Source organism: Molothrus aeneus, chromosome 12, assembly GCF_037042795.1.
Source record: "Molothrus aeneus isolate 106 chromosome 12, BPBGC_Maene_1.0, whole genome shotgun sequence".
NCBI classification, from domain to species: Eukaryota; Metazoa; Chordata; class Aves; order Passeriformes; family Icteridae; genus Molothrus; species Molothrus aeneus.
The window spans coordinates 13,038,463-13,054,897 of NC_089657.1; the positions used below are offsets into that span (position 1 = coordinate 13,038,463).

The 16,435-nt window shown below is 36.1% G+C and overlaps 1 protein-coding gene across 4 annotated transcripts in view; it reads left to right on the plus strand.

The window, feature by feature from the left end:
* Positions 1-16,435, plus strand: part of ERC2 (ELKS/RAB6-interacting/CAST family member 2) — a 406,794-nt gene that overhangs the window by 297,111 nt on the left and 93,248 nt on the right. For all 4 annotated transcript variants that reach the window (XR_010784376.1, XR_010784377.1, XR_010784378.1 and 1 more), the window contains one exon: positions 1,850-1,915. Coding sequence is in view for 1 of the 4 variants with exons in the window: in XM_066558029.1 (XP_066414126.1) it covers positions 1,850-1,876 (27 nt within the window). In the remaining 3 variants the exon portion in view is untranslated. The remainder of the gene's footprint in view (positions 1-1,849; positions 1,916-16,435) is intronic.

Below are 16,435 nucleotides of genomic sequence, written 5' to 3' on the forward strand. Positions count from 1 at the left end.
AGATGGCGCAAATAATTGAAGTAAAAATGAATGTCTGCCTGTTTGAAGAATTGCAATACTCTGAACAGCAAACCAGCTGTGTGTAGTTAGGGGAGGAGTCACTTGCAAACCCGTTGTCTTGTCCATTTTGTTGATTTCTTGCTGTTTTTAAGGATATCACCAAAGATTAACCTAATGCATTATGTTAGTGAAATAGGATCAAACTACTCAGTGGAAAAGAAATCCTTCATTCTTTCTTCAACCTTTACTCTGGCAAAAATTCTTGTCAGCTTGGAAGTCAGTTCAATTAGCATTAGTGGGCCGGACCAGGAGTGGCTCCTGCAGAATCCAGAGGAAATAACTTGTGTTTTCAGAGGCAAACTCAGCTCACTGGAAGCTTTACAGAACCCGTGCCTTTGTTTCAAAAATAAATAAAGATATTCAGGCCTTACTCTGCCTTTGCTATGTGGTGTATTTGTGCAGACATTATAACTCAGATGTGTTCCAAGTTAACTGTAAAAAATTTACCCACATTTCTTCTGTGTTAAATGATAGCTAAGTTTATAGTGGACTGTCAGATTTCTTTACTTAATTCAGCAACATGCAAGACATCTATCTTAACATCTGGTTTTTAATAACAGTTGACATCTGGGAGCTCTTTTTTATTCCAAGAATGGGTTAGGAACAGTAGTGATACTGGCAGTGTATACTTTCAGGCTAAAATTCCTGTCCATTTCAATCATAATTAATTACCATTCATTTTATTAGATTTTTGGATTTAATTAAGTGCCAGCAATATGTTACAGAAGCTAACTTTCAAGGTTTTGAATGGTTTTTTTTAATGTTTCTAAGATATTAATGGTTGGATTTTAAGGATAGTAAAATAAGATTTTATTTGATTTTGAAATCCTGAGTTAAATTAAAAACATTGTGCTGTGCACCTCTAAGTTCTAGCAGCTGAGTGTCACATCATTGGGCACAGTAGAACTGTATTTAGAGATAGCTGTGCACGAGCACATCTGTGTGTGTGTGTAGATAAAGAGTCATTGCAAAATTGCCATCTTAGTGTATCTGGGGAACAACATTTCAATCTCCTGGTTTAGTTCATGTTTATTTTTTAGATTTTATTAAAATTTATTTTATTCTTAAATTCAAGTTTATAGTAAATGTGAAGAAAGACTTTTTGCTTTCAACTTATCTACCGTAAATTAATCCCCTTTAAAAACAAACTAAGAATTTGTTTTGAATTTTTGTATTTGTCATTAATGTTATTTATCCCTAAAACTCAAAATGAATAAACCTAATGGTTCAAAACTGGAAAAAAGGGGAAGAACTATTTAATAGCATCCAAAAATGTGCAGTGTTTAACATGTGTTGAAAAGATAAATTTAATTGATAGCATTTTAGAAAAGTGTACTTTTACTTTGCTAATGATAAATTTTTTTGTTATTCAGCAGTTTTGTATCTTTTAACAAAATGTAAGACAATTTGATTAAATTATTTGCTTACCTAAAGTTTTGACCTTTTCATTGCTCTCAATGTTGGCTTGAATTGCGTGCAATTAAAAAATAGATAATCTTTTAATATTTAATCTTATAATCATCTTCCTACACACTGTTTTAATGGGGAGGAAAAAATTTTACATCACTGTTGTTGTTTTTTGGTTGCTATAGATGCAGATTCTTGTATATGTAATACAAGCTTGTTCATGTGTGTTCACTGGCTTTCACTAGAAAAAAAATCATGTTGTTAAAAGCCAAGAAAATTGTATTTCATATGCACCAAAGTAACTAACCTTTCTTTCTTTCTTTCTTTCTTTCATTCCAATGCCATCACCTTCTCTGTGCATCTCCTCATGTCTGGCACACAGGATGATGAGGAGGGTATATGGGCATAGCCGTTCCTATAAACCAAAGTTCCAGTTTTGTTTTGAGGGGTGAGAAACTCTCTTTTCTCTCTTTGTTATGTTGCAGTCTAATTGTTGTGTTTTCTTTTACACTGCATGGAGCTGTGTGTTGCTTGACAAGTGTGTTTGTGAATGCTGTAAGGATGTTTTCTCACATGCAGTGAAAAATGAGAAACTGTGTCTTATGGTTCAATGGTTCTGGTTTTTTCATAAATTATTGTGGCTAAAGGTGTAGGTGGGTACAGAACTTTACAAGGCATGTATTTGTATCTGTCTAAACAAATTCCTTTTTTTCAGTAGGTAAGTTCTTTAAACTTGTATTAATTTGCTGTGCCATTTCTAAAATCCCTGTAAGAGCACTGTAATATCTTTGCAGAATGTGTATGAAAGTTTGATACTTAAGAAGTTTTGCCACAGATGAAGCATGCAGTTTTACTAGAATAGAATTTATGATATGCATGGGAAAACATGAGACTACCTCTTCAGCTGAAATGTTTTAGTGAAACTTTAAAACAAGCAGCAGATATTTAGTAAGGGAAGTATAATCTCTCTGTGCAATACATGCTCTTTGCCTGAAATATTATCCTAGAATAACATCCATACAATAATTTCCTTGTGATATTCCAGAGTACAAAGTGCAGCTTGAATTGCTTGTCTCCCAAATGATGTTCAAATTGTATTATTATGGTGTGTCAGGTATTGGTTGATGCATATCCACTTGTTTGGGGCTTGCCTTTGAAGCTGTGGGTAATTTGTAGCTCAAAATCACCGTGGTCTCAACATTGCTGAAGACACCAGGCTTTGGTGGATTGCTTGTAGAAAATGTTACTCACTACTTCTTACAGGAACAATTTTATTTATTTCAATGGGACTGTTCAGAGGAGTAAAATCTACTCACATAAGCAAAGATTAATGTTTTATTAAAGCTTCCACACATTACATTGCCTTTGGCATTTTACCATTCTGCCTCTTGCACTCTGCTGATTTTCATAACAAGTAGTATGGCTGAGGGAAATCAAATCTCTCAGTCAACTGAATGTATATTAAAACACAACATTAATAAAATTAAATTGGGTGTATATCCATCTTATTTAGAAAGGCTTCTATGTATTTTTTTTGTTACTGCAGACATCTATCAAAAGCTAATTGTGAACATGAAGAAAACTAGAGAATGAACACGAGGAATATATTTTATGTTGGAGAAGAAAATAGAATAGAAACAATTTAATTTTAAATGTATTTGAGCTGAAAGAATGTGGGTTTCTAGAAAAAAATCTTCACCTTACTATTTTGTACTTTGTATATTTGTCATAATTTTTAGTTATACAGTTTAAATTATTTAAACTGTGACTGCATTTCCATTGCAACATGGAACATGTTTTTTGCCCTTTTAGAGACTCAAACCACATTTGATTTGGTTTAAGAAAACCTGTGTATAAAGAATACAATGATTTTGAAAGTTGGCTGACAAGAGACTGAGGGAATATTTATTTAGCATCTATTAGAGCACTGAAAAATAGATTATATGCTTTTGAATTGTAGTTGATTTTTCTTCAAGAGGATTTTTTTCCCCTACCAAAACCATAAGTGCCTGATATACCAAAACATTTAGCTTCTGATCTTGTTTTGTTCCAAGACTAATGGTTATGATTGATTTATGCAATCAAAGCTTTTCTGGAGGCCCTGAGGTGGGACTCTGCCTCAGTAAAGATAATGCAGGCTGGGCCTCTAATTATGTTTAAAACATAGTTAGTTTTTAAAAAAGTGCAGTACCTTTTAACTTGAGGATGAGCAAGTGCTGTAAGGTTGTAGAGAGCTGGCAAAGTGTTCAGGGAAATCTCCCTGGCCAGCCCATTTAGCAGCCAATGCAGCTGCAGTGCTCAAGTCTTGTTAGAAACAGGATCTCTTCCCCTCTCCTCACCCTTACAGAGGAAAAAAAAAAGAAAGAAAATCACGAGGTGATGATAAGTTTTAAGAATTAAGCCTATATAGCAATCTGTCATGGGTAACTGAAGCCATGTGACCCTCAGAAAATGTTTTGTGGTGCAGGTAGAACACAAGTGCTTGTTTTCCCTTTCCAGCTCCAACCACTGAAGTGCAGCAGACACTGGAAAACCAGTTCAGGCTTTGCCACAAGCTGGCCATGTGTGAGAGAGAGCTCAGCACAAAACCTGTTTGTACAGTACTTTGTTTGTACAGTACTGTAGACTGTGTTCTGTGTCAGATGTGAAGTAGATCGGATGTTTGGACAAATTTATTGTCTGTGACATCCTCAGGGTTCCCTTCACACGTGAAACAGGGAGTGACTGAAGCCTGTGCCTGGCAGCAGCTGATAGCTAATGCTTTTGGAAATAGGATCATACAGCTAGACTGCTAAATTTGGTTTTAGGAGCAGCCCATAAAGTCTGTAAATTTAAAATTTAGCCTTGGTAGACACTGTGTAGGCATTCTTCACAAGGCATCAGTGCCATTCGGTAAAAAGCTCCTTCAAAACAGAAATTGTCTGCAACGTGGATGAGTGAATATTGCTCAGGCAAATAGTCACTGTTCACTTCAAACTGTTGGATGTGTTTCATGTGCTTCAGGGAGAAGGAGGAGAAGACTGTTATCAAACAAATGTGGTGCCTAGATTGGTCTTTGCTGAGATGTGGTGAACAGTTCTCTTGCAAGATGTGCTTGCTAAAACTAGCAGTACAAAGCAGAACAGAATTTGGTCATGTTGCTATATAAGGATGTGTTTAAAGGCATTAACTATTAGCTATTGTTCTGCTTTTTTTTTCATTATTTCAAGTTAGGACTTTTGTAAATAATTTATTTTTCTTTTTGTTTGGCTTGTTTTGGAAAAAAACATGCTAGCTTTGAAATGTGCATCAGTAGCATGCAAGGCAAGGGAAAAATAAGGAGGAAGACTGTTTGCAGTGTTCATTTTAATTTTCTCATTGATTGTGTGAATACCAGCTCTATGCTTAATTAGATAAATGGGTGTTGCTACATTGACTGGAGCTGAAGGGCATTTTGGATTTGTGAATTTTTAGGCATGACTGTTGTTTTACTGTAACTTAGTTTTTACTAAACAAAAGGAGGAACCTCCCAAGCAATTGTTTGTTTTCCAAACCATAGACAGATTTGTGACTAGTCTTTATTCCTGTTCAAGTACTTTTGTTCTTAATGAAAGACATTTATAGCTTTTCTTTTTATTGGGACATTTTATATTAGTTAAAAAGTTACCTTTCTTTTATTCTTAAAGATTTCAATACTACTGCTGGTATTTTTAGATATTAATTCTCACTGCTGGAGACAGAGGGTTTTCATTACAAGTGGGGATTTGTTTAGGTGTATGGATTTGGTTATTTTTTACTGATTATATACTGGCAATATGTCAATCACTTGACATGAGAGTTAAGACTGGAAGTTGAAACCCTGGGCCTATTGGAGTTAATGAAAGCCTTGTTATTTGTATTATTTTCTTTTAGTACTGTTCAGTTTTTACTCAGAGCAGTTTCTTCCTTTTGATTGTTCTATTCATAGCACACATATACAGAGTATTCATTGCACCTGTGCATATACACAAATGTATTCTCAAAATTATTTGTATGAACTAGATGTTCTTTGACAGGCATTTATCTAATCTTAAGCATTGTATTTATGAAGCACCAAATCACCCTCATGTGTAACTGCAGAAATGAATGATATAAATTCAATAGGTTTTTTTGTCTCTTCCTTGTATTTTAGCTGTGTGAGTCAGGCCATTCTGCCTGAACTTTGGCCTCAGCTTTTTCACTGCAGGTGCAGAAGGTGTACAAAAAAGAGAAAATGTAGCTGATGAACTGAACTTTAAAGCTTTTGATGTAGTCAGTCTGATGACAAGAATCATGGGGCCTACCATCATCATCAGTCGTGCTCTTTTATAATCTTCCACAGTAAAAATAAATAACATACTAGAGCAGCTTTAAACACTTTAGAAAGTGAGAAAAGGCTGTATGTGTTTTCACAGCTTTCATCTTTGTTTTGAAATGCTATAGTTGCTGTAAAATGGAATGGTTAATTACTGATTTCATACAAGTAATAAAATCATCTGGCTGTTATTTAAAATCTGAAGCTGTTGACATCTTGAAAAAAGTAGCAAAAATCTGCTTTAAAGATATGATTTCAGTGATGAATTGCATTGTGTTGGATTTCACATCTACAAATTATCATGAAAATGTGTGAAATTACTGTTCTTTTATTGGTCTTGAAAACAGTTTCAAAGGTTGTTAGGTGAATATTAGGGTATGTGAATGTGGGACTGCCTGCAGATCATTCTGATTGGAAGGTTCTGGTTTGTTTGGAAGCAAAAGTACCTCCTGATCTAATCAAAGGTCATATGGCATAAACTTTTGTATGTAAGATTTTACAATTGAACACTAAAAGATGAAAAAAAAAATTGAGTAAACAAGATTTGTATAAATTGTTCTAGGAAGTTTATGAAAAAATACAAGAGAAAATGTTCATCAAAGGATGGAAAATTTATACCTAATTAAAATCTTCTAATATCTATTTTTAATATTCTCTTAGTTACAATACTGTAATGCCACCTTAAAAACAAGAAAAAAAGTAAGAAAACCTCCCTGTGCTGTCCTACTTAACATGAATGAAATACCAGTTGTCATTGCATTTGTCTCTTGGTTTTCTCAAGGAAGAGCTCTGCGAGGTGCTGACTGCTGTCGGAGATAGCCAGTCCCCCCAGCCACAAGGCTGGGGCCAGTTTGGAGTCACATCCACACTCTCTGTTGTGCTTTCTGCTCCCCTGGCACTGGCTCTGTATGGGAGCAGGTTTTCAGATCATACACCTTCAATAATGGAGCACGTCTTCAGGGAGTGGTGGCTGGAGCTCAGGCTGAGCTGAGGGTGGTGTAGGCGCAAAGAAACAAATGAAAGGATTTGGCTGTTCCAGCAGGAATCCTTGCAGACTCCTGTCCTTTTTCTGACAGAGTAAAGGCATTGGGCAAGGTAGGATTGTCTTGAGTATGAGCCTCAAATCAGTGGCTGAAGCATGATAATTTATAAATAATTCTACAACAGAGAGTAAAAACACAGAAAGATATGGAAAATACTGGTTTGTGTGATTTAATTAAGTTCAGTATTTGCATCTTTGGATTGTTTTGACAATATTAAGCTATTTGTATAATTTTGCTCCAGTAGTAAATACCAATGTGATGAATTCGAAATAGCTAAGAAATGCCTGTTAATATTTCTGATTTCACTATACTGTCCCACTCTAATTAGTCATCTGTTTTGGCATCAATGTTCTCATTTGTTCAAAAAAATCTCTTGGGCTAATTGCTCATTTCCAGTGGTGATGGAATGTCCCTGCATGTCAGAAATGGCAGAACCTTGCTGTTTCATTTTGTTCCTGTTTTGAGCTTTACTTTACAGACAATTAACCAGTGAAAATATATATAGATCTGTTTTCCAGAGGAGCTGTGATGATTTCACTGGTTCCCTCCTGGAGCCTTTCAGCACATCTGGCTGGCCAGGCCATGAGCTGTTGTTCAGCTTGGCTCTGAGTTCTACCAAAGCCAGCCAAGCTAGCTACACAGTTTATGTACTAGCTTTACTTTGAACCAGAACTTTTTTTACTAAAATGAGCAAGCTACTCACTTGAACAGTGTTCCTGAAGGGTTTGAAGAGGTCATAGTTCCCTAGGGGAGAGGGATGAGAAGCTGGATTCTTCCACAGCACACCTGAATGAATGAGGAGCTCTGTCCCCAGCCTAAGCCATGCAGCTGTGCCAGCTGAGGACATTATTGATTATTGCCGCCCTCCATTATCCACTTGCTGCTCTTCTTCTGCTGGGATTGTAACTCCCCAGATCCATCAGCAGAAGGAATCAATCCCTTATCAATCCCTTATCAACTTGAAGCCAGGTTAGCATCAGTAGTGGTGAGTGGCCATTCACCAGGCCAGCCTGGCTGCCCTCTCCTGGTGTGGATAAGGGAGCAGAGGAGCAGTGATAACATCCAGCTGATGCTGGGGCACAGCAGCCACTGGCACTAACATCTTCAAGTGGAAAAGCTTAGTCTGGAAGGGAATTATATCCATCAGTTAAAAACAAAAGGACCCTTCTGGAAATCACTTTATCTTCAAAGGCTATAGCACCAATTTAGGTAATCAGGTTATTAAAATAATAGAAATTTATCCAGTGCAGTTTTCTTGTTTAACTAATCAGAATCAGAAACTCTTTGTTCATTTTGCAGATAGACATATTTCTACCAGATGCAAGCATGGAGATCAGTAATAAATGATATTTTCCATGGAGCTGTAATTTTGGAGAGTAAATCTGTGTCATGTTTTAGGAAAGCAAGTTCTTCTAAATTTTTTTTGGTTGGGATTTTTTGATAGATCTTGCAACAAGCTTTTTCTGAGCCAATTATATTAATAATACGATAAATTTTGTCACACGTGGTTCTAGGACCTTGAAATTAGATGATAAATCTCAAACAAATCTGGAAGCTTATAAATGGCTACTGTTCCCAACGTGGCTGAGGCCTCAGTCTGAGTTTGCTGGGGCCATCAAAGCAGCACAGTTGCATTCTTTGTGTTGTGTCTTCCATCTGCTGCACTGGCCTGCTTGTGAACTTCTCATGAGCATTCATTTTAGCTCCAAGAATATGGTGAGGGTCGAATGTAAACGCTGAGGTAAGTTTTTAATGATTCAGGGATTCTGTTAGGATGATTTTGATTATAGCAGTTAGAGGTTTTAGGTCTGACTTTGTTTCTACAGGCCAATAGGAATTTATACCTGAGTAAGTAATAACAGATCCCAACATTCTGATTGAACTCTGTTCAAGCCTTTTGCATTGGAAGTGCTCTAAGATTGCCTTTATGCTTGTTTTTTTTTAAGTAATTGAGTATTATATCCTTACTTACATTAATTGCAGGGCAAAAAAATGATAAAGGTTTCTTACCTTCAAAATTATAAAGGTTTTTATCAAGTTTCTAAATTCCCTTGTGTGCTTTACTCTATGTTGCAGCTGTAGTTAGATTTAATGAAAGCATCCTTATTTAACTTACCCACAGTCATACTATGTTGAGATTGACAAAATTGTTGAGAAATTTATGTAGATCCTGCAGCACTCATTTGTAATATATTTATGAATGATAGGACTTTTTAAAAAAAACTTGTAAAACTGCTTGAAGTTTGCTAGCTGCTTTTCTTTGCCAGATTTCTTTACCAAACCACATTCAGCTTTTAATCCATCTATTACACAACTCATCTTCTAAGAGATCTTATTCTCCATTTGTCAATTTGCCTAATTTCTAAAGTTGGTGGCAGAAACTTTAATAAGAAACTGTTGTATTGTTAACTGTTGAAATGAGCTATTTTACTGTTTCAGTTTTGCAAATCTCTTTACCTTGAGGCTTATAATCTATTTCCATTGAGTAATTAATAGGTGGAAGCATATTTAGAACTGGAATGACTCTTCATTTTTAGGAAAATGAATAATCCTCAAAAATATCTGCTAGTAGTAGTAGTTCTTTGAATTGAACCTGTCAACCAAAAAAGCCTGCAACTGATTCCAAGTGAGAAAAGAGCTCAGAGTACTGATTCCTTTTTTTTTTTAAATTTATCTCTTTTACTTAGTAAGTTTCTAATGTTTAATTAGAAGAAGTGAAGACAACTTGTTAAAAACTGCAGTGTCTTAGGATACTTTTTCTTTTGGTTTCGTGGGGAAGAGAGGTCTTAGTATGAAAACTGCTGAATTTGCATATGAATCCTTCACAGATAGTCTTATTGCTTGAAGGAAGTTTGAAAAGTTTTATCTGGAAGTGATTCTTCAAGAGAAAAATACCCTGTCTTTCCCTCTTAAAAGCAGTGTAGCTCCAAAATATACTTTAAACAAACAGAGTGAGAAAACCTTGCCTTAGTTACAGAAAAAGGTACAGTACAGAGAAAAACCCATGAGCTCTCTGGCTATATTTGACTGCTGTTAGCACCAAGACCAAAGGAGTACTGTCAGCTGTGCTTTTACCAATGTGCTCTGTTTTTCCTTGAGGATTGATAGGTTTAAATGTACTGATTCTCTCCTTGAGTCTGTCAAACTTTGATCTGATGCTGAAGTGTTCAAAAGCTCATGCGTTGCAGGGTTTCAGCGAACTTGATCTTACAGATTTAACTTCAATATTGTTTCCATTTTGAAGTCTGTCATACGGGTGTACCACAAAGAGTGTTTGGTTTTAGCCCTGATGCCTTGAGTGGTGGTATGCAGCCAGTAACAGAATACTTGGAATAAAGAAAAATCCTGAAATTAATCCCTCCAGCTATGGGCCAGTTGAGAGCGAGAGAGACAGGATGTAAAGCAAAACCAGTATGTCTCCTTTGATCAAAGGACAGATTCCCCACCACCACCCAGCAGGTGATTAACACGTAAGTATATTCTCCCCCAACTGGGTGGAGGGACAAAGCTGAGTGTCTGCTTAGCACCCATAAAGCAAACTTCAGTTAATAACTGATGTTAGAAATATTTCAAATGCTGTCTTTGTACATTCAGTTTCATGGTTTTATGTGATCTGCTGCATGTAAGTGCAACTAAATTGTCTTAGAATAGGAACTTCTCTAAAGGAAGAATTGCTAAGCACCTTATGAAACTGCATTTTGATTTTCAGAAAAAAAAAGCTCTTTACACATGGAAGTGGTTATATATTTTTCATGTGTGTATGCTTTCTATATTTAGAAAAATTCATCAATAGTCAACTGCACCATGAATTTGGGGTATGGTGCAACAGCCCTGCAGGGTGTGGTGGTACATGGTTTTACACATAAAAGCTGCTCAGAAACAGACTTGACCAGCTGGAAGATCTGAAAGCCACAGACTGTTTTTACTTCAAAAGTAATGACAGTGGGTGTTTCAATTTTCTTTTTTTTTTTTCTGAAACTATAATACTGGGTTTAGAAATCTTTATTTTCTCATGGTTTCATCATATTTTATTTATTAAGTGCTGAATACATGTTTGGTGAAGAGGAAGAATATAGCACGTGAAGCTTCCACTGTCCTGGAGGATTTACGACACAGCAGCACATTGGTGTCAGTAAACTCTGTCATTGTCCTATGACTTTTTGAGGGCAAGATTTCACACCAGAATTGTTGGAGAGAATGTCAGCTATGCTGTTCTCATTTTTATGATTTTGATTCTCTTTGCAGTATAAATCAGAATGCAGTGACCAAAATCTAAATATAACACACCTTTGCTGTATTCTACTCCAGGTATGATATAAAAATCTGATCAATGAGTCGTTTTAATAAGTGGCTGCACTTGGATTGCCTGATGGACTATCATCTTAGGACAAAATGTATTAATAATTAATTGTAGTATAGATATTTTTTATATGAAAGAAAATCAAAGCATCTGTCTCACCAAGCAAGATCTACCACATATCATCATTCAGAGACCACTCAGCTAATTACGAAGCCCAGTATTTTTTTTTCATAGTTTTATCATGTGAGATCAAATATAGGTACACATATGATACAGACAATTTTTACTGGGATCCTGCAAACACTAATTATTTATCCTGTTGCCCAAGAACTCTTACGTTCTTTTAATGCCATGATGGAATTTTTTTGAAATGGACAGAGATCCATTGCCAGATTCTAAACCAACATGGAATATATAAATCTAAAATCAAAAGAAGACGCAAATATTAAAAAAAATCAAATGTGAATATGGTATTCTAGAAAATAATCCAAAATCTATGAAAGCTGCGCTGGTTTTTGGCTTTGTTGCAAGACTGCACTGTGGTTGGTCCAAATTGTTTGCATTGCTATTGGTATTATAATGCAACTTTAGCAAGCCTTTAGCAAGAAAAATATTGTTTATCAGCCAATCACTTTTCCTTAGATCAAAAGCAATAGCTGGAATTTAAAACCGCCAAATCTGCAGGAGAGGTGTTTGACGAAATAATCCAATTTAGTAAGATGGAAGAACATTGGTTTAAAATGTTATTTACATATTGTTTTTCTATATTCTTCCCAGAAGTGGTGGGTAGAGTGTGCAGAATTTGCAAGAACAGGTTACTCTCTTGTCAAGTATTTCCAACACTGATGGTCAGGTTCCAGCAGTGTGATTTTTAAATGCTGACAGATAAAGGTAAAAACATGTGCTGAGCATCAGAACAACTTATTCTGTGTCTTTGGGGGCTTTTTTTTAATAGTAGAAAAACTGCTTTCTTCTTCAGAGCCCAGTTTTATGTTGCTTCATGATTTTAGCTCAAGACTCCCTACTTTGTGACACACTGCTCAAAGCCATGTCACGATACAGTTGTGACAAAGCATCACCCATCTCCTGAGGCAGCCTGGCTGCCAGTCACAGGTCGGCTCTGTCCTGAATATCCCGGGGCTGAATTCTTGTTTGCATTTCCTTTACAGAGAGCCCGAGGTTGTTATTACACCTGCTGGTGTTCAGTGTCACTGACCTCTCACCTAAAGCACCATCAGGTGCTCTCTGGCATCCAGCCCATTTCAATTAGCTTCATTTGTCATGTACTCCTATCTGCCAGCAAGCAAACTGCAAAAAGAGGTCAAAGTAGGGATTTTTCAAATGTAAATGTTTCCTGCAAGCTGCTGTCGAAACTTAGACATGTCATTCAAGATGCATGTCACTGCTTGCCCACTCGCTCAGGGAACTAATTGTCTTTTACAAGAGCTTGCTTTTCTCAGTGTCTTTGCAAGTGTTGTCTGGGTTGTTGCATGCATATTCCTATTGCCAAGTATTGTTGCAGGCAATAAATAAATCACAATATTTAGAACATGTTTCACCCAGATGCTGCTTTGAAATACTGAATGAAAATGGGGAGGGGGGAAAAAGTTTTAAACCACAAACAGGAAGGATCCGAGTATCTTGTTACAACTGGTGCTTTTTTTATATGGGATGTGTTCAAATTTATTTTACAATATGATATTGAATCTGCATTTTAATTTTAAAAAATTTTGTCCCCCTTTATGGTTTGCGGTTTTTTGCTTGTTTTGGGTGTTTGATTTTTTGGCTTATTTTGCTAATTTAGCTCCTAGGGTGACCATATGAGTAACATAGTAAGATGTAGTTTCTGGTAGTAGATGATCTTTTAAAACTTAGTGGTAATTAATGTCCTGAAAAATTGTGTGGATTCTGCAAAATTATTAAATGTTTCAATGCCTATGACAAGAGTACAGCTTGTGTAAGGTGGTGGACATTAAATGAAAATTACTGCAGGAAGACACTGCTATTCCCAGGAACTGAAAGGAAGAATGATGAGGTGACAGAAATATTCTTCCTGCCTTATAGAATAATAATTTCTTTTTGGTTTTGCCATTCTTATAAAGGAACTGAAACTTCATCAAAAAACTGTACAGTTGTACTTGGATCAGATTTAGCAATTTTGGCTAAATAATATCCTGGCTTTCTTCTGCTGCTTTTTCATTCCCACTGCCAGTAGTGAGGAGGAAAGATTTGGCTTGGTGAGATGGGAGCGAGAAGGAAGAGATGGGTTGTGAAGTTGGGCATGGGCTTAGTGGGAGTGCAGATTGAGGAAAAGAGCCCTCTCCAAAGCTGTGATTGTTGTGTGTGATTAATGGCAGAGCTGCAGCCCCGGGTGTGTTTTCAGCAGGGGGAGGCAGGAAGGAGCTGGAGGACTGGGTTAGCTTTAGCATGAGGGCAGGGCGTAGTTTGTTTTGGCAGGATTGAACTTCTGAGATGGAGTGAAAAGGTGAATGGCAAAACAGGTTATTTGGGTTATGTCCAATGAGAGGGGTAGGTAAACTGTGCTAAGAGCATTAGGGGTAGAATTAGGATACAAGGGGAACAGCAAAGGACTGAGAGAAAAATAGTCATAATTTCTTTCAACTCTTCAAGCTGTTCTTTGGTGGATTTTCTCCATCATTCTTTTGAATTCCTTTTGTTTCCATTTTCTCCTATTTTCCTTTTCTTATGTTTTTTCCCTCTTGTCTTTGGCTAATCTCACTTGACAGTACAATTTATTTACTGTGGCTTTGCTACAGTTCTTAATCTGCATTCTTACCCCAGATCCAGCTTGTTTGCTCCAAATTAAAATCATGGCTACTGCAACCTTTGGTATTAGGGAAATATATGTTATTATATATTTGGTATTAGGGAAATAACTCAAGGAAATATATGTAAAATAGATCATCTACCTTTTGCTTCTGCTTCCTTATTTCATAATTTAACTTTTCAAATTTTTGTTTTAATTAATTTGGTTAGATTCCCTAAATAGTCAAATTACTGCCGTTTGTAATTTACTTTTGCAGGTATGTAGAATGAACAGCACACAGCTGAAAGCTAAAGGCAGGAAAGGAGAAGGAGGTGAGGTCTAGAACACAAAGGAGGAGGAGGAGGTTTTCCTTCTGCCTTTGATTTTGGCTGTACTGTGCTCAGGCAGCTTTTGTTTTGGTGATTACTTCAGGCTATGAATATGAAAGCCCCTTTAGAAAACTGACTTTCAGAATAGAAAACTGTTGTTTTATTCATTGCTTAAGGTAATAACTAACACATATAAACTGTCTGCTACTCTAGGTGAGTCACTCTCCACAGAAGCTTTAATACAAAATAAACTGCCTGGGATTTAGTATGGATGGAGATGTAGCATACACAACATCTTGCCAGCCCAAAGACAAATCTTCTGAAAGGCTCTTCCAGCTGAGTTAGACAATTTAGACTGTATTACTACAGTAAAGCATTTGGGCAGTAAGAAATAATTTAACTCACTGTGCCAATTATGACTATCTTCAATCACATACACAACAGAGCATATAAAAAAATAGCTGAAGATCAGGTCAAGTTTTAAGTCAAAAAACCCACAACAAACTATTGAATTAATAATATTGTAACTGATATTATTTGTTTCAGATGATTTTATTTGCTCTTGTGAGCTACCAATAACACATGAGCAGTTAGAAGTGTTCTTCTTTCATTGTGGCTTTTTGTCAATTCTTGCAAAAGCTCTACTCCCTTTAGGAAAGTTTAAAAAATTGTTCTTGTGTTCTCCACATCTAACTGAAACTATACTGTAAAAAACATCTTAACTGATTTTTCTTGTCAGATGTCTAAACTCAATAAGATAGCCAGGCTGCATTTTCGTTTTGAATTTGTTTTTTTTTAAGAATTGTCCATTAATGGATGGAGAATTCTGACATATATAATGGATTTAAAAACACACATGTACAATACAGTTAGATATAGAACATAAAATATAACATATAATGAGATTAGAGATTCACTTTTATTACTTAATGAGTTTTTTAATTAAACCCAACTTTTGAGGTTAATAATACCCTGTCTCCTATTTTCCACTTGTTAGAATAAAGTTTGAAAGGTCTTCACAGAATTTAGCATATTCTAAATAATTTTCAGGAGCTAAGAATAATCAGGAATGGTGTAGGAAGTTGTATAGAAAGTAAAGTAAATTACTTTTCCCTCAGTGTGGATGGAGCATCATTGACACTCTGCTTTTCATTTCTGAGAGCCAGGGCTTTGTCTGCTGGACTCTTCACTCTCCAGAGACAGTCAAGGGCTGCTGCTTGGCAGCCTTTCCAGTCCACTCCAAAGGCAGTTGAGCCATAGGAATCCATCTCACCGTTCTCCCTCCAAACAATGCATCCTAATTTCTGTTTGACTCTTTTCCTGTAGCACACGAAGAAGAGATTTTAGAAAGAATCTGTGAATACAGAGTGCACAGTATAAATTTACTCCTATGAAATCAGGAATGACTCAAAACTTTGGGTGTGTGGTAGAGAAAGAATTTTGGATCCTTATTGCCAATTTCCAAGGCAACTGCTGCAATGAGTCCTGAACACTTGTTCTCACTTTAGCAATTTCTGGCAGAGTTGTTATATTGTATAGGACAGCTTGTATGATATCCAAGCAGGACAAAAATTTGGAAACAATGGAAGAATTTGGCACTTACTAATCTGTAGGGTGTGCACATAGTTGAAATAACTTTACAATGTGAAATCTCTGTGCTTGGAGTCAATAATCAAAAGCTTTACAGGTTTAGCAGAAAGAATTCCATTTTAAAACAAAATTAACATGTCATAAAAAAATCTCAATGTGAAACTGGAGTGCAGTATGATGTAGTGCACCAAGGCCTCCATGTCCAAATCCTTTTTCCCCCCTTTTCTGAACAAAGGCCAGTACACACATGCAGATTGAAATAAGGAATCAAATGTATGTTAAGCATCAATACGTTTGGTGAACATAATTTTATATCTGTATTTAAAAATATTGATTTCCTTAAATTGCTATAGATGTACATTTACATTTATTATAATGCTGTTTTTACAAACTGTCATTGACCTCAGATGAAGGGATCTCATGCTTATGTAAAAACCTATATACTCTTTTAATAGCTGCTTTTTTGCCATTTGACATCTACTAAATTTCCCTTTTCTTCTGATTTTCTCAGAATTGTGCACTATTTGCATTACTGTGGTGAAAGAGCTGTATCATGGTAAAGAACATGACCAAAATGCCCATGCACCATCAAAGAATTCCCCATGCTAAAAACTGTGAGTGGGTTTG